This window comes from Schistocerca piceifrons, chromosome 7 (genome assembly GCF_021461385.2).
Source record: "Schistocerca piceifrons isolate TAMUIC-IGC-003096 chromosome 7, iqSchPice1.1, whole genome shotgun sequence".
Lineage (NCBI taxonomy): Eukaryota > Metazoa > Arthropoda > Insecta > Orthoptera > Acrididae > Schistocerca > Schistocerca piceifrons.
Window position 1 is genome coordinate 336424092 of NC_060144.1, and position 25572 is coordinate 336449663.

A 25572-nucleotide genomic window follows, 5' to 3' on the forward strand; every position below is an offset into this window, starting at 1 on the left:
ACACACTCACTATGATTCCAGAACCATTCATCACGGAACATGAGTATGAGACATTTAATTTCAGACTCGAGTATGAGGCATTTAATTTCAGGCACCAGAAGTGTAAGGAACTGCCGCGAGCTCAATGACAGTAGAGCAGCGCCGTTACAATCAGTTCGTCTGGCGTGACCTGTCTACGCGACCGTTAGGAGCCTCAGGCGTGAGGTGTTCTTCTTCTGTCCGCCTCGCCTTTGGGTCCTAGGATGTTGCGGAAAGGATTACAGGAAGAGATGTAGAAAAGGATGAGGCGTTGTGGGACACATTTTGGTTGTACGGTTTGTGTAATAGGTGTTGTCAACGTTATGAACAGGACGGTGGGTACATTACAAATTAGTGCTAGCAATGCGGCGACCAAACTGCTATTCTGAGTGCTGAAAGAAACCCAACACCAACCACCATTGTACAGATTTACGTGTCCACATCACAAACTGGTCATGAAGAACTAGACCGGACACTCGAGGGGACAGAGAGATTATTAAAATAGGTAAATTGTAATAAAAGTTGTTAATTTTAAGTGAGTGGTACGATACTATAACGGAGGGAAAAGCAAATAAAGTCACTGGAGAACACAGACTGGGGGGAGGGAGGGGGGGGGGGAGGAATAAGAGGAGAGAGAGGCTTCTAGAGTTCTGCCGATAATTCCGTAGAGTTTGTACACGGTGGAAAAAATAGCCCTGTTGATGTCGATGAAACTAAGTACGGATAATTTTGGGCAGAATAGAACGGAGTGGAAATTCTCTAAGACAGTGTTTAATGATCTAAATAAGTGTCAAGAACAGTTCCATTGAAGAAGAGTAGAATATACTGAAAGAAACAATTAAGGTAGTATAGAACACCTAGGTATGGTGGAAATAGAGCCTAAGAAACCATATAGGACTCAGAAAAAACAATATTTGAAAGAAACCAATACAAAAATGTCATGAATGAGACAGGAAGGCAGCAGTACAAGTTGCTAAAGAATGAAATTTTAAGGAACTGCTAACAGGCTACATTTGAGTTGATGGACAAACATACAGATACTTTCATGCTCATAAATTAAGGATAATGCTGACACATGGTGAAACAACGCTCTGGTAGGCGGTTTGCGGGTTTAAACCACCTCGGGGAATGACCATGCGGTGCATTTGACCTGCGGTCGTCGCACGGTGGCGCTGGCAGCAGTCCACATATGTAGAGGTGTGTTGGTGCATGTCAGAGCACGGTGCAGCGAGTAAGTGTGCTGACGTTTTCAGACGTGCTAATGGTGACTGTGTGTTGAAAATGGCTCAAAGAACACATATTGATGACGTTATGAGGGGTAGAATACTAGGGCGACTGGAGGCTGGTCAAACACAGCAGGTCGTAGCACGGGCCCTCCGTGTGCCACAAAGTGTGATCTCAAGATTATGGCAACGATTCCAGCAGACAGGAAACATGTGCAGGCGCTGCAGCACGGGACGTCCACAGTGTACAACCGCACAAGAATACCGATATCTCACCATCAGTGTCCTCAGACGGCCACGGAGTACTGCAGGCAGCCTTACTCGGGACCTTACCGTAGCCACTGAAAACAGTTGTCTCCAGACACACAGTCTACAGACGATTGAACAGACATGGTTTATTCGCCCGGAGACCTGCAAGGTGCATTTCACTGACCCCTGGTCACAGGAGAGCCCGTAAAACCTAGTATCAAGAACACAGTACATGGTCATTGGAACAGTGGTCTCAGGTTATGTTCACGGACGAGTCCAGGTATAGTCTGAACAGTGATTCTCGCCGGGTTTTCATCTGGCGTGAACCAGGTAGATGCCGTGTTTCTTGACTTCCGTAAGGCGTTCGATACAGTTCCCCACAGTCGTTTAATGAACAAAATAAGAGCATATGGACTATCAGACCAATTGTGTGATTGGATAACAGAACGCAGCATGTGATTCTCAATGGAGATAAGTCTTCCGAAGTAAGAATGATTTCATGTGTGCCGCAGGGGAGTGTCGTGGGACCATTGCTGTTCACAATATACATAAATGATCTCGTGGATAACATCGGAAGTTCACTGAGGCTTTTTGCGGATGATGCTGTGGTATATCAAGAGGTTGCAACGATGGAAAATTGTATTGAAATGCAGGAGGATCTGCAACGAATTGAGGCATGGTGCAGGGAATGGCAATTGAATCTCAATGTAGACAAGTGTAATGTGCTGCGAATACATAGAAGGAAACATCCTTTATCATTTAGCTACAATATAGCAGGTCAGCAAATGGAAACAGTAAATTTCATAAACTATCTGGGAGTACGTATTAGGAGTGATTTAAAATGGAATGATCAAACAAAGTTGATCGTCGGTAAAGCAGATTCCAGACTGAGATTCATTGGAATAATCCTAAGGAAATGTAATCCGAAAACAAAGGAAGTAGGTTACAGTACACTTGTTCGTCCACTGCTTGAATATTGCTCACCAATGTGGGATCCGTATCAGATAGGGTTGATAGAAGAGATAGAGAAGATCTAACGGAGAGCAGCGCGCTTCGTTTCAGGATCATTTAGTAATCGCGAAAGCGTTACGGAGGTGATAGATAAACTCCAGTGGAAGACTCTGCAAGAGAGTCGCTCAGTAACTCGGTACGGGCTTTTGGTAAAGTTTCGGGAACATACCTTCACCGAGGAGTCAAGCAGTATATTGCTCCCTCCGACGTATATCTCGCGAAGAGACCATGAGGATAAAATCAGAGAGATTAGAGCCCACACAGAGGCATACCGACAATCTTTCCCTCCACGAACAATATGAGACTTGAATAGAAGGGAGAACCGATAGAGGTACTCAAAATACCCTCCGCCACACAGCCTCCGGTGGCTTGCGGAGTATGGATGTAGATGCAGATGTAGATACCAACCCCTTAGTGTCCTTGAAAGGGACCTGTATGGAGGTCGTGGTTTGATGGTATGGGGTGGGATTATGATTAGTGCATGTACACCCCTGCATGTCTTTGACAGAAGAACTGTAACAGGTCAGGTGTATCGGGACGTCATTTGGCACCAGTATGTCCGCCTTTTCAGGGGTGCAGTGCGTCCCACCTCCCTGCTGATGGATGGTAACACACGGCCCCACCGAGCTGCTATCATGGAGGAGTACCTTGAAACAGAAGATATCAGGCGAATGGAGTGGCCAACCTGTTCTCCAGACCTAAAGCCCATCGAGCACGTCTGGGATACTCTCGGTCGACGTATCGCTGCACGTCTTCAAACCCCTAGGACACTTCAGGAGCTCTGACCGGCACTGGCGCAAGAATGGGAGGCTATACTCCAGCAGCTGTTCGACCACCTGATCCAGAGTATACCAATCCGTTGTGCGGCCTGTGTGCGTGTGCATGATGATTATATCCCATATTGATGTCGGGGTACATGCGCAGGAAATAGTGGCGTTTTGTAGCACATGTGTTTCGGGGCGTTTTTCTCAACTTACCACCAATACCGTGGACTTACAGATCTGTGTCGGTGTGTGTTCCCTATGTGGCTATGCTATTAGCGCCAGTTTTGTGTAGCGCCACGTTGTGTGCCGCCACATTCTGCAATTATCTTTAATTTATGAGCATGAGTGTAAATACGAAAAATTGAGGGTAGAATAGACTGGAGTGGAAATTCTGAGGTAGTGACTAATGATGTAAATAAAATTGTCGGGAACAGCTCAGTTGAAGAAGAGTAGAATATAATAAAATAAATAATGAAGGTAGTATAGAACATCTAGGTATAGCGAAAGTAGGGCCAAAGAAGCCATGCACGACTCAGAAAATACAATATTTGAAATAAGACGATACAAAAATCTCGTGAATGAGGTAGGAAGGTAGCAGTACAAGTTGCTAAGGTAAATGAAATTTTGAACTGCTAACAGGCTACATTTGAGTGGATGAGACAAATACGCAGATATACTGAGAACGCTGCGCGCAGCATGACGGCCGTGCTGTGCTTACGTCACGTACCTGGATGCTGAGCCAGAGCTGGGACGGCTGTTCTCGGGAGTCGACGGCGGGACTGAGGCGCAGGGAGAGGAGGCAGTACTGCTGGCGCAGCCTATCCACGCAGCCGTGGAAGTCGCCCAGCTGCGATGGGCCGCCGTGCAGCAGCGCCCGACCCGAGAACCAGCCTGCCGACACCACGGTCCACACTCTTTATCTCTTGCGGTACTCAACAGTCCTCCGTTCGCTTCTTACGTAATCTGCATTACAATAACGACATTTTACTGTCACTAGAGAACAGCGTTGTAGTCTAAGAAAAGCAGTTTCTCCGAAAGGGAGGGTGGGAACAGTCGTGTGAAGCTGGTACCCGACTTTCAGAGTTCTTGACAGATATGCTATAGTTATACAGTTATCTGTTTAAAACTTGAACAGCTCATCAGAATCTGACGTAGAAAACAACAGTTGTGAGCGAGGGGTGGGTGCTATTCTGTCATTCTGCGCAACGGATTAATCTGAGATGTACCCTTTACCCTGTGGCTTCTGCAAGATGCAATTTCCACCCCTACACTACTACAGAAGTCAGACAGACGCTCCTAGCGTTCTAAAGAGAAACGCCTGAAAAACTTTCAGCAATAAATATCTTCTGGAGTCGTCCACTGTAAGGAAATGACACAAACATTCAGACAATTTCTTACGTAACTAGTGGGATACTTGAATACTGGACTGGTGCTAGTTAGTGTAAGAAAAACATGAAACTAACGAAAATTATTTTTATTTTTGCAAAAATTCTGAGAAATCACAATGGTACTTTTATTTATGAACTGAACAAGCTATTTCCGGGTTCTTTTCGGAATGTGAAGTTACCTCTTAAGGATAGGATTCGCTAATGAAATTTCTATACAAAGTTTAAGATTGTTATTGACGTGGTAGAAGCTGAGAGCCGCGCCTACTCAACTTGAATAATTATCTGTTAGAACGTAGCTAGGTACGGTCGAGGCTGTCGCGTGTGAAATGCAATGAAGTGTACTGTTGTGGAGGAAATATGGGGCTCGCAATAGATGTAGTGCACAATACCGTAAGCTGCAATGACTGCTGTCTGCACCGCTCGCTGCTGACAAATAAGATAACTCTCGTTCTATCCGGATTGACCTTCGCCAATCAAACTCTCCCTACACCTTGATGAAGTCAAGGACTCCTATTTGCCCCTAGTCAAACTATTGGCGTGGTACACCAGTCAGATAACCAGTCCACCGCGATGCCACTAAAAAATTCGCTCGCAGGCGTTTAACTATAACTCTGTGCGTTCACACCGCACAATAAGTGTGGCGGCCAACACAGTGAACAACGCTTAATCGCAAGGACTCAATATAGAGTTGCACTCCGATTCGCTCTCGACAGAGGTGCTCTCCCAGTGAAGTACTGAGGAGAGACTTGTTCCTCGCTCTTTTGAGTACATGTAGGAGCACACACGCTCTCATTACGTGTTCTCGCTCCAAGAGCGACAACGGAATGGCCCCTCCCCACACCAGACGTGAAGGGGTATATCTTTCGGTCTCTTCCATTACTCCTTCAGCTCAAGGCGTCAGAAATATCATCTGCCAATCAGCATTGCCGTTCTAAAACGGGAGAATGGCGTTTCGTTTAAGGTGACCAATCCGGAAATCTGTAGCACAGGCGTTTGGCGTTTGCTGTCTCCCAGTGAAAACCTCTGAAACTGCGTGCTATGTTTGTAAAGAATGCGTAGGCTGGGCGCTCCCACACAATGTACCGGAATTTGCTTTTAAGCTGAACACGGGGTCGTTCTCCCTTTCACTTGGGCAAACGCTGTCTGCTCTATGGGCGGTCGCCGGCCGACGTAGATAGGTTGACTTGTCCTCTGAAGGGCTGGCCGAAGTGGCCGTGCGGTTAAAGGCGTTGCAGTCTGGAACCGCAAGACCGCTACGGTCGCAGGTTCGAATCCTGCCTCGGGCATGGATGTTTGTGATGTCCTTAGGTTAGTTAGGTTTAACTAGTTCTAAGTTCTAGGGGACTAATGACCTCAGCAGTTGAGTCCCATAGTGCTCAGAGCCATTTGAACCATTTTTGTCCTCTGAAGGGACCGGCCTCCTGGCGTGCAGTTTGCCTCTCCTGAACTAAAAGCTTTTGTGACCGTCGTGTCTTGAATGTGTGTGTGCACGCCAGCCTCGAGTATTTCAATTGCAGTGCGTACTTGCGATTTACTTGTTATTTGCATACCGTTTACATGAATTCGTACATCATTGACTTTATCTTATCGAGTTTGGGTTCGAATGAAGCGTCTTGATGTGCGGAATATGATTGTGAGGGCGGAATATGTAAGCAATGAATGTCAGGAGACCACGACGTCTTACACAGTACTCGGGAAAATTTTAATGTGCAAAAAAAAATTATTTGGCAATTTGCGAAAAAATACTATCACATATCTGAATAGCTCCCCAAGAGTTCTGCAAAAAATCCCAAGGACTTTTTGTGTGCAGATAATAGTTTATGAGACAATTGCAATAATGAGGGATCCACTTTCACTACTGGTGAAGTTGGCATCCAACTTTCAAGAATACACTTTTGGAGAATTCTTGATAGATGAGCTATATTTCTAGTGTTCTCTCTACAAAATCTGAACAGTTCTGCAGAATTTAACGAAAGAAATTACGATCACAGTTCTAAATAGCCCCCAAGACTTCTGCAGAAAACTCTAATGAAATTTTTTATGCAGATAATATTTATGGTTCATAGAGCGACGACTGTACAAGGCCCCGACGGAAGGAGCGTAACCATACTGTTCAAACGAGCGTGTGTGGTATTGCTGCGTATACTCCTTACATCATTATTAGTTAACATGTTCTTTGTTGTCTGGTTGTTCTTATTTCCTTACGAATAAGCTTTAAAGACATGTCATCCAAATCTTCGCCTTTTCTTTTAAAATAATTTCATGATATTCTATTTAATAAATTTTCTGGAGCTGGTGTGTGGTCATTATTGTCTTCCACACGTGAAAGTAAGTTTTCGCTGCCTCCAATAGATAACCATACCACAGCACGTCCAGAGGATTTCAGATTCTACAATGCTTCCCGTTGCAAATTAAATGAACGTTATCACAATAATTAAAAATGCTGCAAAATCTATCTCTGCCACAATTTCATTTCAAAAGGCTAGCTGAAAGTAGACAACGAAACACTTATTCAAATTGCTAAGCAGTTGAGGGTCAGACCGTCCTGCTACTTGAGGACCAAGTTTTACGAGTTACGGGTTTAACTGACCGCTTCTACTGATGCTCTTGGGATACTGTCCAGAACTATAGTCAGAACTGTTGTAGGAACTTGTTTTTTATGTAGTGAAAGTAAGTTTCTCATCACTGCAGTTATCTCACAAATTATTTTCTGCTCAAAAATGTCATTATGATTGACTGTAGAATTCTAGGGAAGCTGTTCAGATAGATGATCATAACTTTTTCGCAAAATGGCAATTTTTTTTCTTATTTTTTTATTGCAGCACATCTATCAAGAACCAGATTGGTGAGAGTGAGTCGCTGTTTTCTGACGGATGAATGTAAACTGCCTGTGGCAACGATAAATCATTTATTATTAAAGTTTAACATTATCCTTTGTTGTAGTAATAATTGCTTAATTGCATGTGGTTCAACGGCTTGGAGCAAGACTTTCAATTGGACGTCTGTACGGTGGCTTGAGTGTCCAATCCTAGCGACGAAATGAGATGTACAGTTCAACGAGGAATCCGAAACACATGTCATATTACGTGGTCGGAAGCGGGTTAGATCAGACGTCCTTTCGGTTTCCAAGCATGCACTTCACAACTACACTGCTGGCCACCGTAAATGCAACACCAAGAAAGACAAGAGGTAGCACAACAAAATTTATTTTGTAGATAACATGTTGACCAAGTATCAAATGATTACGTTTACAGACGTCTGTGACATGTAGTTCCTGCCAGAATCAGTAGCCAGAGTAGCCGCCATTGTTGGAGATCACCGCTGCCACACGTCTCGGCATTGAGTCAAAGAGGCGTTGGATGTGTTCCTGGGGTACAGCAGCCCAAGCAGTTGCCAAAGATCATCTGGTGTGGCAGCTGGGGATGTAATCTGGGTCACTCGTTGAGCAACCATGGACCACATGTTTTCTATCGGCGAAAGATCCGGAGAGCGAGCCGGTCAGGGAAGCAATTCAATCTTGTTATTAACGAAGAACCTTTGGACAATGCGTGCCACGTGTGGTCGCGCATTATCCTGTTGAAATATGGCTGTGGCCGAGCCCTGAACGTAAGGAAGGACAACTGGCTCCAGCACCTCGGATATGTAGCGCCGGCTATTTAAAGTACCGGCAATGCGTACTAGAGGCGTGCGAGAGTAATATCCAATACCGCCTCATACCATAATACCCGGTGCAAGACCAGTGTGGCGGTGCATAATGCAGCTGTCCAGCATCCTGTCTCCACGGTGTCTCCACACTCGAATCCGACCATCGTGGTGCCGCAGACAGAAGCGTGCCTCGTCAGTAAAGACAACGTCATTCCATTCTGCCGTCCACATCCGTCTGTCATCACACCATTGGCGACGGAGACGTCTGTGGTTCTGCGTCAATGGTAGACGAAGCAATGGACGTCTTGCGGACAGACCACTCTGCTGTAAACGGCGTCGAATGGTATGCGCAGACACTGGATGATGCGTTACAGACGCAATGTGCTGTGCTATGGTTCGGGATGTCACTGAGCGATCCGTCACTGCCATGCGCACAATTTGCCTATCAGCACGTGCAGTGGTGCACCGAGGTGAATGCGATCGACCACGTCGGTCCGTCGTACCCTCCTGCATCCAACGGTCACATATCCGCATTACAGTTGTTTGGTTTCGTCCAACACGACTAGTGATTTCTCTGCAAGATAATCCACAATCTCGGTAAGCCACTATCCTTCCTCTGTCGAACTCGGATACTTGATCAAACGATGTTCGCTGTTGTCTACGAGGCATAACTGATCGTCTTGTGAAACAACCACAAGGTAAACACACGTGCCTAACGTACACTCGTCGAAATCGCCAAGCCTTAAATGGCGCTATGAGGTGGCCAGCAGTGTAGATCGCCAGGCATGACACTGACACGGTGTCTGACTGAAACAATGTCAAAACAATTTAAAAAATCCACTATACAGAGCTGTAACGGTGTCAGAGTGATGCAGATTAACTCTGCATCTACAACTATGCTCTGAAAACCACTGTGAAATGCATGAAGGAGGGCACTAGCCATTCTACCACTTATTAAGGCTTTTTGTCATTCTATTCGCGAAGCGAGTGCGGTAAGCCAACTGTTCCTATATCTGAGAGGCCAAGCTATCATCCGTAGGATTTTTCTTAAAGTTCAGAAAACTTCTCGATAGATGGCAGCACCAGACAGATATGGGACACGGATTTCCCAGCTGTTCCCAACCAAGGAGGTTACATTTCTGTTTAGAAATGCCACTCACTGATACAGCGTAAAGGGAGAGGTCGGCGGCAGTTACACTTCCACGATTCTGTGTTTTCCAGAAACTACTGCTCTGAGCGTCCCTGGCAATGAGTTAAAACTTCGTGCAGTGTCCAATACACTAGTTACATCACCGCTTGCGGCTACGAACACTGTCTTGAACGCAATGTTTTTCGTAGTCAAACGATTAAGAGAAACTGGTCTGCTGTGTTAGCTATTCTATTATTAGTGAAATATGTAAGGCTTAAGTTACAAAATATAAATTAAACCTGCTTGCAGTGTCTTCAGCATTCAGATGCACAAATCGAAACGATAAAACAACAAGTATTTTATATTACAAGTAAGAATATTAGTACGAAGAATTAAAATACGACATCCATTTTTAATGTTTATAAAAGAGCCAATGACTGTACTTGAGTTATAACAATGACTAACATAAACGCAGGAAAGTAATTTGTTTTTAGTTAATTACAGGGTTCCTTTAAAAGAAAAAAATGGCTCTGAGCACTATGGGACTTAACATCTGAGGTCATCAGTCCCCTAGAACTTAGAACTACTTAAACCTAACTAAGCTAAGCACATCACACACATCCATGCCTTGGCAGGATTCGAACCTGCGACCGTAGCAGTCACGCGGTTCCGGACTGAAGCGCCTAGAAACCGCACGGCCACCGCGGCCGGCCCTTTAAAAGAAAAGGAGGTAACAAAAACATAGTCTGTAGATATGTACCGAGACAATTGTTTTCCGACTTCAGCCAGTTACATCTACTAAGCTCATGTGGAAGAGAAATAAATGTATCAAACAAATGACAAGGCAATAGAAAGTTTTTAGTAACTGTCTACAATTTTCAAAAAAACATACGGGAATTCAGCCAAGTAATATTTTCAGCGACCGTCTTCACTTTTCCAGTATATTAGCGAATAAAACATGAAATCTTACCACCACGACTCACAAAGCGATCTTTCGGAAATGTGCAGGACAGTCCCTTTAATGAGGCATCAGAACAACTTAGTCAGCCTATAGTTTAATTTTACTCCATGATCTTATCATAATGATATCGACAATTTCAGTTTTTATGCAGCAAAATTATTATTCTGATCTTATGGTGAAAATTAATTTTTTTCAGTGGCTAGTACATTTGTTTGATGATGACCAAAATTGTCTCCAAATAAAAAAAAAAAACTGAAAGCACGCTATGACAGAGCACAAGCAGGGAATGCGTTAAGTGGAGAAGCATGTAAAGCCAAGTTTGTGTGCGACGCAGAAGAAGAATAGTGTAGTTAGAAACTTTAGTTGATGATTTGAGAGAAAGAGTATGTAATTCAGATTCTTATGTTAAATAGTGAAAATGTAAAGGATCCTTTGAAGGAACTTTTAGAACTTCAAGATAATGGTAAAGTATCACAATACTCTCAGGAAATAAGGGAATTTGCTCTGATCCTACACTTTCATTGTGCTGAGGAATATAGGTGCTTACGAAAGTCTGCGAAATTAAATGACTGAAGGACACTTGTCTGCAATTAATGAGAAATTATTCATTTATAATGTGATTGTCAGTTTATAACAACTGAGTTTTGGGAAGAAACCCATTATGTGAAACTTATAACACTCATTTAACAACTGCAAATTAATAACTCAGCTATATAAACACGAGCTCAGTGAAATTAATTTATCTACTCATATAATCTGGACAGGTAATGCCCGGGAGATACCATCTGCCTGTAAACTAAAACTGACCAGCGCTCTTGGTGCAAGAAGCCACCTTTTCCAGAGGAACGCTACAATTGCTGCACAGGGTGACTAAGAATCAATGACCTGTGCAGCGGTGTAGAACAGAGCGCAGAGATTTACTTACACTTTGTTCGTACTCTTTTATTATATTTGTATTATAAGCACTCATATCTGTATCCAATGTGGTGTTAATGCATTTTGTGGAAAATAAATACACTCCCCTCTTACCCCTGCGAATTACCATTGGCTCACAAGGCGAACTGCGGAAAGTTCGTGTAACTTTGTGAAATAACCTGTAGCTCAGTAGCTGTTGTTCGTGACTTGGTGCTGTAGAGAGATCTGAGACTGCCTGTTCGCTCTTCGTTTTGCAGACCTATGTTGGAGGAAAGCGCATGAACACAATCGAGAGGCGTACCTCCCTTCACGCTGCTAACTACCCCGCCCCTCCCTCCCCCCCCCCCCTTCTCGTCCACGCTGTGGGAAAGCACTAAGCGATAAGCATTTCCTTTCGTCATTTTGTAGGAGTTGTCAAGCGAGAAAAAATTTCGTGAAGACTTGATACTATGTGTAAAGTTTCTTCCAAGTCGTTCAGCGCTCTCTTTCTCGAAGACTGGATCAATAAAATCTGTGAATTCACGCATCGCGGGCTACGTTCCTTTTTCGCCCCCACCTCCATCCCTTTTTAGGTAGGTAGTTCTTACCTCCACAGCGATTGTCGCCTGACTGTGAGGTATGTCTGTACCAAGTTTGGTTAAAACCGGTCCGGTGGTTTAGGAAGAGATGTGGAACGAAGAAAACACACACATACACACACACACACACACACACACACACACACACACTTTCATTAAATGGTTCAAATGGCTCTAAGCACTATGGGACTTAACATCTGACGTCATTAGTCTCGTAGACTTAGAACTACTTAAACCTAACTAACCTAAGGACATCACACACATCCATGCCCGAGGCAGGATTCGAACCTGCGACCGTTGCACCAGCGCGGTTCCGGACTGAAGCGCCTAGAACCACTCGGCCACAGCGGCCGTCCCACGCTGTTACATCCTCAGAACACAATTCGTCTCTTAATCTGGTTCTACTGAACTTAAGTGTGGTGCATAAATTTAATATTTGTACCTAAACAACTTCACGTAATAACAAACATCTGTTTTATATTACTAAAACAGTATTTCTAGTAATCTGCGATTTTCTAGCCCCTCCTAGACGGAAAATATTAGTCTTACAGGAAGAATGAGTCGGACCTTTTTTATAATACATTTAATGTAGTTGAATTTTGTGCTGGGAAACATTTTAGCTAGTAGCCACGGGCTTAGATATATACAAGAACAACGTAAAAAGCTGACCTTTAAACGTCTTCCCCCAACAGTCAGTACGTTGTTCATGACACTTTCCGTCGCCACTCTACAAAAATTTGCGACTACAAGATTTTTTCCCCTAATTTTGCTTCGTTGGCGGGTCTAGTGCAGTGCCCGAGAACTGAGGTGAATGCGGTGGAGATGCGGAACAATGGACCAAGGAGCTCGGCATCCACGACTGGCAGCTGTCTGCAAAAAGCAAGACAAACCTTGATCCTGTAATGATTAATCACTGTACTATATTCACTCGGGGCTGATTGACGTACTGCATACTGGCGCCAGGGCTATTGCAGTTATTATTAATAATTTCTAAAGACTGTTAACAAGTTATCCCTACGAGGCTCTGTGCTTGTAATTTATTGAGAAAATATAATTGTTTTTAATTCACTGAATAGTGGTTTCATGTACAAAGTGAAGTTATGTAATAGTAGCTCAATTATTTGTCGGTAGGTTTGGGTAGTGTGCAGTTTTTAAATCACTGTGCGAAGCGGAGGAAAATACTTACTTTTTGGTGAGGGGTGACATGAGTATCTTGAAGGTAACAATTATCGAATATGTGAGAATAAAAATCCAGGGCCACAGTTAACATTTTTACACTAGTAACTTAAAAGTTTCAATGGTATTTCTGTTGTATGCCCCTTACTGCAATGGTTCACCCGAGCCAAACTTTAAGAATCGAATTAGTGCTGAACTTAAGCTCTCGGAATTGAATAACACTTGATTAAATTCAAACAACATTTATAATAAGGGAAGACACTGTTTGCAAATGGATCAGATGAGGGGGAGAGAAAGTGTCCTCCACCACACACCGTGAAGTGGTAGGCGGAAGACGTAAATGCAGATGTAAATAGCAGTACAGAACTGTTCTGAACCGAATACTACGGGAAAACCCATTGTCTTTATTCGAAGTTTGATGTAGTAACGCCCTGAAACTTCGTGAAGTTCAAGAAATTGAAATTTTTCATATGTCGAGAAGGTTCTGGGAGTGTTACAAAAACAATTTCTTCTATTCAGTTATATTCCGTAAAGAAAAAGAAATATTTCTTCAAAGTATATCACAAACTCATTAATCTGCAAGTCTTCGTTGTCACAAGGCTGTTGTAAAGAATCTTCCAGGGATTGAAAAGCTTTAAGAAATGCGCAAGAGAAGCATCTGTTAAGACCGAATTTACGGCTATCTGAATACTCTCAGCTGTGTGTTCACATCGTATGTGTAGTTAAAACCACAGAATGTAGTGACATTATTTTAGAGGCGAGGGAAGTTACTCTGGGTATTTCGGTCTCAAACATTAGCAGTCTGATGCAAATGCAACAGTGTTACCGAGAAAGTGGGTAGAGGGTACGTATGTATGTAGGTCTGTGACTAATAATCTGGACAGTCCCAACATTTTCAGGAAGCGGATCGTTAAGAAACGCTTAAGGAACAATAGAGAGAGCAATCAATAGCACTGAAAGGAACTACATAAACGCTTCTAAACAGAGTTTATAGAAATCTCACAGATCGATATAAAGTTGTGTATAAAGCCTTATTTCTTAAATCTGTACGTCGAAAACACTCTCTCGACTTTGACTTGTGGTCTGCCTACTTGTAGTACATACAGCTCTCATTCCGCTTAAAATTCAAACACTGAGTAACATTTCTTTCATTTTCAGTGCTCAGCCTCAACCATTCTGTTCTCTGTATCGAACGAGGAATTTTTATTTTATTTTATATTCGTTTGTTATTGGAAACCAACTCCATGCTGCCACTCAATTTGTTCACAGATTTCATAACTCTTATTTCTATAACACACACACACACACACACACAAACACACACACACATACACACACACACACACACACACACACACACGTACTCACGTGCCATATGCAAACAAATACACACATATGTTCCATTTTATGCTACATAACATTACTTATTTTTTTGGTTGCAGGTTTCAGTCACATATGTAGTTACATTACTTCATAAACGTAAAACAGAATATTTCTCTGTCCTGTATTAACTATAATGTTGTAAAAAATAGTTCATATGTTACTGTGCAAGCCTTTACTTCTTAGACATGGATAGTGTCCTCTAGGAAGTTGGTACTCGTACTTTACAGTTCGAAGTGAAGTGAGACTTTATCAACTTATTAATTTACTGTGACATTTTTTTTCACATCCAAGCAAGACGTAATTTATATAGACTTGTTCACTGCAGGAACGACTTGGAGCAGCCGCAGCACCTATTATAAAGAAGTGTTCCACGTGTAATCCGTGATTAAGTTTCCATCACGAAAAAGCGTAGAAAATTTTCTGGATTGTTGAGCTGTCAGCTGCAGTTTTTGTCGTTGGTTCTCTGGCTGAGCTTATGCATCGGGTTATCCTTTGTGTATATTATTTGTTTGTTCCTATTACGACCACTTTTCTTTAGCTTTCTGATTTTGGCATAAAGTCAAGTGCCGGGATTTTATCATCATGCTCTTCCCTTCTTACTCTGTTGTTTTTATTTGTTGGTCTACCTTCTTATCATCGTGAATGTCGGTATGTGTCTTCGCTGAAATGAATGAAAAAAATTGTTTTTAAGTGCAGTTGTATGTGTATGTTCTTTAATGTTAACACTAAACATGTATGCTAGGTCTACAACTTCTTACCCTGTTGTTTTTATTAGTTGGCCTACCTTCTTATCATCATGAATGCCGGTGTGTGTCTTCGTTCAAATGACTAAAAAAGGTTGTTTTTAAGTGCAGTTGTATGTGTGTGTTCTTTAATGTTAACACTAACCGTGTACACTAGGTCTACAACTATGCTTCCGCTGTTTTTCTGGAAGTTCGGGGCTTTATTGTGAAAACTTACAAAAAAATTATGATTCATAGTGTTGCCCGTCGCTGGCCACTGCATTCTCCCGTCTTTCGGATTGCATACGAATCCCGTGGCGGAAGAACTGGGCGTCTTTTGTGGGGATCCATGAATCTATTCAATTTTGCTCTTGGCCATATGATCAGAAATGCTGGTCAGCCAGACTGTATGCCACTGTTCGAAAAAGGTGGTAGTCAGAGAGAGCAACGTATGGAAAATCCGGCGGGAGGGATAGGAAATCTCATTTCAACGTTTCCATGTATAATTTGACGGGTTTTGCGACATGGGGTCGAGCACTGATACGCAGCAAAATTACCTTTACGTGTCTATCGCTGTATTCTGGCCGTTTGTGTTTCAGTGCTGGGCCCGAACGCATTAATTGCTTTCGATAATGATGTCCTGTGACTGTCTTCGTCTGTTTCAGTAGCTACGAAAACGTTCCGTCTTCCACCGCCATGCCCGTCTTCGACATCAAAATCACCGTTCTTAAGGCGTTGAAAACATTCTCTTCACGTTCTTCCCCTAATAGTTCCCTCACCATTGGTCTTACCCAGCATTTTAAGAGCCACAGCCGCAGATTTCTTTACGTTAAAGCAGAAAATTAAAACTTCCCGCAAACGGCGAGAAATGGGTACGTAAGTTGACGTACTTAATCGAGGATAACCTTATGATGCAATCACAAATCGATTAATATTTTTATGGCATTATGTTTACAGACGCCTAAGCTTATTGTATTGCACCTATGACCAACCACCTGAATCCCAATTGCCGCTACTGACGTCTGTTGCAAAACGGCGGAAGCATAGTTGTAGATTTAATACATATCCACATTATTTCGATGCAAGAGTCTTTCAAATGATCTATGGAACACGTAAATAACTATCTTACTAACTCTCCAAGAACTTCCATTCTCCCTCTAACTGTCAAAATTCTCCAGAGACGAGACTATTTTTTTTTTAGAAGGAATAGTCTACTAATGGCCAACATTATAACGATAGTATCTTCCGACGCTACTTCTGCCTATTTCAATGCTTCTGCGTATTTCAATGGCCCAGAAATAGTTACGAGCAAGCTGTATAATCCGACTTCTTTGTATGTTGAAGCCACGTAAGCGTTCCAGATTGCATGCTCAAAGTTTGTGCCGTCAATGTATTATAATCTTACCAACAATCTCCCCATCCCAGATTATTCGGAGAATCGAGCTCGCTCGAACAAAACAGTTAGTTTTGCCGCACCTCATTGTTTATGACTTCATATCTCTTCAACTACATGTGGCACAATTATACATTTCTGCAGGCACATTTAGTGGTATACAGGGTGGTCCATTGATCGTGACCGGATCAAATATCTCACGATATAAGCGCCGAACGAAAAAACTACAAAGAACGAAACTTGTCTAGCTTGAATGGGAAAACCAAATGGCGCTATGGTTGGCCCGCTAGATGGCGCTGCCGTAAGTCAAACGGATATCAACTGGTTTTTTTTTTTAAATAGGAACCCTCATTTTTATTACATATTCGTGTAGTACGTAAAGAAATATGAATGTTTTAGTTGGACCACATTTTTCGCTTTGTGACAGATGGCGCTGTAACAGTCAAACATATGGCTCAAAATTTTAGACGGACAGTTGGTAACAGGTAGGTTTTTTAAATTAAAATACAGAACGTAGGTACGTTTGAACATTTTATTTCGGTTGTTCCAATGTGATACATGTACCTTTGTGAATTTATCATTTCTGAGGACGCATGCTGTTACAGCGTGATTACCTGTAAATGCCAAATTCATGCAATAAATGCTCAAAATGATGTCCGTCAACCTCAATGCATTTGGCAATACGTGTAACGACATTCGTCTCAACAGCGAGTAGTATGCCTTCCGTTATGTTCGCACATGCACTGACAATACGCTGAAGCATGTTGTCATGCGTTGTCGGTGGATCACGATAGCAAATATCCTTCAACTTCCCCCACAGAAAGAAATCCGAGGACGTCAGATCCGGTGAACATGCGGACCATGATATGGTGCTTCGACGACCAATCCACCTGTCATGAAATGTGCTATTCAATACCGCTTCAACCGCACACGAGGTATGTGCGGGACATCCATCATGTTGGAAGTACATCGCCATTCTGTCAGGCAGTGAAACATCTTGTAGTAGCATCGGTAGAACATTACGTAGGAAATCAGCATACATTCACCATTTAGATTGCCATCGATAGAACGGGGGCCAATTATCCTTCCTCCCAAAATGCCGCACGATACATTAACCCGCCAAGGTCGCTGATGTTCCACTTGTTGCAGCCATCGTGGATTTTCCGTTGCCCAATAGTGCATATTATGCCGGTTTACATTACCGCTGCTGGCGAATGACGCTTCGTCGCTAAACAGAACGCGTGCAAAAAATCTGTCATCGTCCCGTAATTTATCTTGTACACAGTGGCAGAACTGTACACGACGTTCAGAGTCGTCGCCATGCTATTCCTGGTGCATAGAGATATGGTATGGGTGCAATCGATGTTGATGTAGCATTCTCAACACCGAAGTTTTTGAGATTCTTGATTCTCGCGCAGTTTGTCGGCTACTGATGTGCGGATTAGCCGCGACAGCAGCTACAACACCTACGTGGGCATCATCATTTGTTACAGGTCGTGGTTGACGCTTCAAATGTGGCTGAACACTTACTGTTTCCTTAAATAACGTAACTATACGGCGAACGGTCGGGACACTTGGATGATGTCGTCCAGGATACCGAGCAGCATACATAGCACACGCCCGTTGGGCATTTTGATCACAATAGCCATACATCAACACGATATCGACCTTTTCCGCAATTGGTAAACGGCCCATGTTAACACTGGTAATGTATCACGAAGCAAATACAGCCAGCACTGGCGGAATGTTACGTGATACCACGTACTTAACGTTTGTGACTATTACAGTGCCATCTATCACAAAGCGAAAAAAGTGGTCCAACTAAAACATTCATATTTCTTTACGCACTACACAAATATGTAATAAAAATGGGGGTTCTTATTTTAAAAAACGCATTTGATATCCATTTGACCTATGGCAGCGGGTCAACCGTAGCGCCATCTGGTTTCCCCCTTAAAGCTAGACGAGTTTCGTTCTTTGTAGTTTTTTCGTTTGATACTTATTTCGTGAGGTGTTTGGCCCGGTCACTATCAATGGACCACCCTGTATATTGAAGTGTCTGCAAAATGTATTGCAAACACAATTAGTAGTAAAGAAGTCATAAATTGGTACGTCATGTCTGAAGTTGAAGTTTTACTGGATATACAGCAACAGATAAAGCTTCTCAAATACTAGTTTAATATAGTATGGGTAACTTGTACGCCATGAGCCACACAGCCCCTACAAAATATACACACTGATCAGCCTAAACATTACGACCACTGGTCACCGGGACGTTGGACGCCGCCTGATGGCTTTCCGGGTAGGTGACGCGGCAATGAAAGTATGTAAGTGGAGCACACACGGAAGGGGGAGGACCCAAGCGAAGATATGGGCAGCAGATGGGGAAAGCCGTTGAGATCAGCGACTTTGTCAAAGGACAGGTTATTATTACGTGCAGCCTGTAAACGAGTTTCTCGAAAACGGCGAAGTTGGTCGAAAGTGTGAGGTCATCCACATGAATGCTAAAAGGAATCCGTTAAACTTCAGTTACACGATAAATCAGTCAAATATAAAGGCCGTTAATTCAACTAAATATCTAGGAATTACAATTACGAACAACTTAAATTGGAAGGAACACATAGAAAATGTTGTGGGGAAGGCTAACAAAAGACTGCGTTTTATTGGCAGGACACTTAGGAAATGTAACACTTATAATAAGGAGACTGCCTACACTACGCTTGTCCGTCCTCTTTTAGAATACTGCTGCGCTGTGTGGGATCTTTACCAGATAGGACTGACGGAGTACATCGTGGAAGTTCAAAGAAGGATAGCACGTTTTGTATTACCACTAAATACGGGAGATAGTGTCACTGAAATGATACGGGATTTGGGCTGGACATCATTAAACAAAAAGCGTTTATCGTTGCGACGGAATCTTCTCAAGAAATGCCAATCACCAACTTTCTCCTCAGAATGCGAAAATATTTTGTTGACACCGACCTACGTAGGGAGAAACGATCACCACGACAAAAAAAGGCAAATCAGAGCACGTACGGAAAGATATAGGTGTTCGTTCTTTCCGCGCGCTATATGAGATTGGAATAATAGAGGATTGTGAAGGTGGTTCGATGAATCCTCTGCCAGGCACTTGAATGTAATTTGCAGAGTATCCATTTACATGTAGATTTAAATGAATGTTCGCGTGCTACTGTGTGGAGCATCTACGCAATGAGATAGGACAATGAAACTACCACCAGGTGCTAAATGGTTAGAGATCCACAACTCTTCACAAAAGTGGGGTTCGGAGGCTTGTCTGCTCTGAAGTGAGGTAGATAGTGATCTGTGGCATCTCTGCCGCAAGAGCACAAAGCTGGTGTTTCGGAGCACACCGTTCATCGTACATTATTGAACAGGGAGCTCCGCAGCAGACCAACCCAACGTATTCACAAGTTGATCCAACGACATTGCCAGTTGCGATCGCAGTGGGCGCAGGACTATCGGGATTCGACAGTCTATCAATGGAAACGTGTCGGCTCTTCGGGTGAATCACATTTTTGCTGCGCTAGGTCGATGGTCGTCTCCACAAACGCCGTGATCGAGATGAACGACGGCTCGAGACGTGCAGCTCGCCACGGGTCAAAATGGCTCTCAGCACTATAGGACCAAACATCTGAGGTCATTAGTCCCCTAGAACTTAGAACTACTTAAACCTAACTAAGCTAAGAACATCACACACATCCATGCCCGAGGCAGGATTCGAACCTGCGACCGTAGCGGTCGCGCGGTTCCAGACTGAAGAGCCTAGAACCGCTCGACCACACTGGCCGGCTGCATCGCGCCACGGATACAGGCTGATGGGAGTAGTGTTGTGCTATGGCAGGCGTTCTCCTGCGCTTGCGTGGGACCTCTGGTAGTAAATGAAGACACATTGGCAGCTGCGAACCGCCTTAATTCCTTTATGCTTGATGTCTACCCCAACGACGATGCCATCTTTCAGCAGTGTAATTGTCCGTGTCTCGGAGCCAGAACCGTGCTACCGTGGTTTGAGGAGCATTAGAATGAATTCGCGTAGATGTCTCGGCGACCAACTTTGCCTGATGTAAATCCTATGGAATCCTCTGGGTCGCTATCGGGCGCCATTACCGAGTAAGCAAATGAGCGGGCCGTTATTTGCGCGAATTACAGGTGCTGTGCGTAGATATCTAATGCCACATACCTCCATAAACATACCAACTAACTGTCGGATTCCTGATACGTACTATCAGTGATAAATTTCGTTGCAAGCTATTAAGCAGGTGGTCATAAAGTTTTGGCTCATCGCCGCGCGGGATTAGCCGAGTGGTGTGAGGTGCTGCAGTCATGGACTGTGCGGCTGGTCCCTGCGGAGGTTAGAGTCCTCCCTCGGGGATGGGTGTATGTGTTTGTCCTTAGTATAATTTAGGTTAAGTAGTGTGTAAGCATAGGGACTGATGACCTTAGCAGTTAAGTCTCATAAGATTTCACACATTTTGGCTCATCGGTGTACAGTTTCTAGCTTTAGTACTTGACTTTTAAATATTTAACATAAGATCATACCTGCTAATGAGCAGATTATGTAGCATTTTAAAATTTTAAATTGGTGGATAATTATATGAAGTGCTGAAAATTAAATTTTTGTTTTCCTCTAAGCCACTGGATTCCATATTTCGACTTCTGGAAAGCGTTAAACACGGTGCCCCGTTGCAGGCTGTTAAAGAGGGTACGAGCGCTTGGAATAGGTTCACAGATATGTGAGTGGCTCGAAGACTTTTTGAGTTATAGAGCCCAGCATGTTGTCCTCGATGACGAGTGTTCGTTAGAGACAAGGGTATCGTCAGGGGTGCCTCGCGGAATTGGCTCACAGGGTGGGCAGCAATTTGTGGCTGTGTGCTGATGATGCTGTAGTGTACGGTAAGCTGTCCAAGTGTAACTATAGGAGGATACAAGATGACTCAGAAAAAATTTCCAGTTGGTGTGATGAATGACATCTAGCTCTAATGCGGAAAAATGTAACTTAGTGCAGATGAGTAGTAAAAACAAACCCGTAATATTCGGATATAGCATTAGTAGCGTCCCTCTTCACACAGTTGCGTCGTTTAAATATTTGGGCGTAGCGTTGCAAGGCTATATGAAATGGAATCAGCATGTGAGGACTGTGGTAGGGAAGGCGAATGGTCGACTTCGGTGTATTGGGAGAGTTCTAGGAAAATGTAGTTCTTCTGTAAAGGAGACAGCATATAGGGAGCTAGGGCGACCTATTCTTGAATACTGTTCGAATGTTTGAGATCCGTACCAGATCGGATTAAACGAAGACATCGAAGCAATTCAAAGGCGGGCTGCTAGATTTGTTATTGGTAGATTCGAACAACACGCAAGTGCTTCGGAAACTCAAATGGGAATCCCTGGAGGGAAGGTGGCATTCTTTTCGAGGAGTGCTATTGAAAAAAAATTAGAGATCCGGCATTGGAAGCTGGCAGCGATTCTACTGCCTCCAATACACATTGCGCGTAAGGACCACAAAGAAAAGATACGAGAAATTGCGGCTCATACGGAGGCATATAGACAGTCGTTTTTCCCTCGCTCTATCTGCTAGTGGAATAGGAAAGGGATAAGGGGTATCGTCCGCCACTCGCCGTATGGTGGATTGCGATGTGTCTGTGTAGATGTGGGTGTGGAAGTAGATGTGGAGCAGGTAACCTGCAACTGAGACCAAATGACCGTTGTAAACGTTTAGTAACGCAGATTGTGATGCAGCTGAGTGGAAGCTCAGGGCTTCTGTAATCGGCAAAGGCTGCCGCTGTGGACGGAACATCATTTATTTGAGGCTCACACACGTTATCAACAACTTAGCTCCATAGCATTGCACATTAACGGTAGTAATGCGTTATCGACGACGCGGTTAATTTCAGTTCGTGGTGTATCATAATTAATAGAGGAAACTGACATGGGCGAAAGTATACAACAGAAGCAAACACGTTCCATTAACCGTGGGGCCGCTAACCAGCCGTTTCCGAGATAACTGCGTATATATGCTTACGAGCTGCCACTGACTTAATAACAAAATATTGTCTTAATTGTACATATGTATTTGACATGTGAACTTTACGAGTAAGGCCCATCCCTTCATCAAGTATCTATCCACCGAGCAAAATGTTTCCGCTGTAGAGAGACGTCCGTTGCGAATTTTTCTTGATACAGTCGTCTGGCAACTTTCGCTCTTGCGCCTGTGAGCTCATAGATTACGTGCACGTTGGTGCATTTCCCGCTTGTGAAAACTGGCACGGAAGTAACACTCCGACGCGTTCGTCAGCAGGGCGGCGCGTAACAACTAGACCAGCTAGAGCGGCCAACGTAGATCCTCTGTAAACAGGACATGCACGTCGCTTTCTTCCTTCAGCCATCGGCTGCTTCTTCTAGTCACATCTCAGACTTCAAGTGATACGTGACTCTTCACTCTCTCATTGTCAGCAACGTGTGCCTCACAAGTTCTTGTATTATTGGTCGTACTCGTCCATGAGATAAGGCTCTGACCTTATCTAACGAGCACTGCCTGATATAAATCAGAGCTTTGCTCAGTCTTTTAATGATCTCGAGGCTCTTAGATATCTCATTTAATGATTTCCTTTCTTACTTATTTTGCGACGTTATGAAAAAAAATGACGATTCGTAACTTAATAAATGAAAAGCGCTAGTTTACTTTTGTTCTACAGTATTAATTTAGTGTTAACCTGTTTTCGGCTTATAAGGCACATGATTCTTGACTTGAGCATAGCACCACGCTGGCCTCGAAATATTTTTTCTTATTTATAACCCACTCTGTACATCTTATACAGGACGTATAAAAACGTGTGTCAGAAACATTACAGATTTATTCTTGACATCAAAACACTGCAAAAAGCTTATATGAAAATGGCCCGAAGTCTTTTGTTAGTAATGTATGGAAGATATTCCCTGTAGTGACTCGGGTTCTGTAATTACCCTTAATGTGTATCTCTACTCATTTTCTTGTTTCCAGTCAGTCATGGCAGTTGTTTTGTTTTGTCTGACTATGGTTTGTTCTGTTTTAGGGTAAATTCCATCGCAACACGTCACAACGATGTACAATATTCAGTGGTTGAAGTGACGGATATGCATTATATTGCAGGGTGTGGTGGATGGGAATGCAGACACAGCATATCAACTTTATACTGAATCTTATCCTGCACGGCAGCTACCTCATGCAAGACTCCACCAACGCTTGCGGGAGACAGATACCTTTGAGAAGAGGGTTGCAGTTGTGGGGAGGGAACGTGATGTGCAAACGCCTGAGTTTGAGGAACGGGTTCTTCGAGCTGTGGATGAAACTCCATCAACTAGTACAAGGAGAACTGCAAGAAGGGAAGGCGTTAATTACATGACAGTCTGGAACATTCTGCGTGAAGATCTTCTTTACCTGTCACCTTCAGCGGATACAAGGATTAAATGAGACACATTTCAACCAAGAATATCTTTCATTACGTACTAAGGCTGTGTGCTGTGTTTCTGCAGTTCTTAGCATATACGTTAATCACCGATGACACTAACTTTTCATGTCATAGGATCTTGAGTTACTATTACAGTCACGTCTGAGAGTACAAAATCCCTCTTAAAGTATGACATGACAGAGGTCAACAGAACTTGTCTCACTGTGTGAGATGGAACCATTCGTGCCGTTTTCGTCGGTCCCTTCTTCTTTCGGCGTCTTACTGGACAAACGTATCTGCAGATTGTGAAAATGAGTTGCTTCAGCTACTTGATGATCCACCAGTAGACGTCATCCAAAAGATGCAGTTTATACACAATTTCTGGAACAAGTCGATTGGTATAAGAGGATCTGCTGCCCAATCGCCAGATTTGAATTTATTTTTATTTATATTTATTTCTTTATTTTCTGCAGAGAATGTGATCCTAATATTGGTTGTAAATGACGTCATTTAAACTAATCTTTAATATGAGCTGAAGTTTACATTTTCACTAATTTTCAAATAAGAATTGGTAAACTACAGATTGTACAAAATTTTATGTCATTGTACTATTACATTTGTTAAAGCTTACAACCTCTTACAATTTAAGGTATCGTAAGCATTCAGCATCAAAAAGAGGCTTTTCTGCTATTACATAAAATGGTCACTCTAAATACTGGTATCACATGCTCTATTTCATATAAAAGCAAATCTTGAAATCCATAGGATTACATTTACTGTAATGTTCCAGATGTTGCAAATCTGAGGGAGATTCTTCACTTAAAACTTCCAGGCTCATAGGCCGTGGTCGCCATTCTGAGGGAGATTATACAGTAGGAATAAGGGGCTTGAACGAACAATGAACATTCTGTTCAACTGCTTACTGTATTGTACATTCACTAACTCTAATGATTCACGTGAGACAAAACAAGAAAAGGAAGGAAAGTAATGGCTTAAAGTAGAATTCAATGGATTTTTTTCTGTTGGGACATTTATTTGCTTGATGTATTCATCTCTCTATCCAATTTCCATGTTCTGAAGGAGGGTGTCCAAAATGGATCTGACCATATGCGAACACACCAGGAGTTTTCCACAACGTACGCAAAGCATGGAAAATGTGTGTTTGGTAAATGTATTATTTTTGCGCTATGGATAATTAATCCTTTCATACTTCTACAAAAAAGGATTCTCGGGCCCACGTTCATATGTACTTTTCCCAATGTTTTGATGCCAAGAATAAATCCGTAAAATTTCTCAGACATGTTTTTATACACGTAGATGCATATTAATCGTCATTTCAAGGCTGCGTAATACAGGATGTTCGGAGAAATTCCCGTTAGAAACTTCTACGACTTACAGCGGGGAGTGTCCGGAAATGTACCGTTTCTGTTTTACGACAGTTTCAGTTCAGATATTCCATCCACTTCCGCTTCAGGAATTGAATTAGGCGTGACGCAGAACAGTTATTAGGTAGCAATTCTAAAGGAACACAATGAAACGTCCATTTACACTTCAGCACATATGCTTGTATTAACA

At 43.0% G+C, this 25572-nt stretch overlaps 1 protein-coding gene across 1 annotated transcript in view; it reads right to left on the bottom strand.

Annotated features, from left to right (window-relative positions):
• The window catches only part of LOC124805686 (nose resistant to fluoxetine protein 6-like), a 462198-nt gene that overhangs the window by 222206 nt on the left and 214420 nt on the right, over positions 1 to 25572 (bottom strand). The window contains exon 3 of the mRNA XM_047266255.1: positions 3993 to 4156. Coding sequence (XP_047122211.1) covers positions 3993 to 4156 — 164 coding nt within the window. The remainder of the gene's footprint in view (positions 1 to 3992; positions 4157 to 25572) is intronic.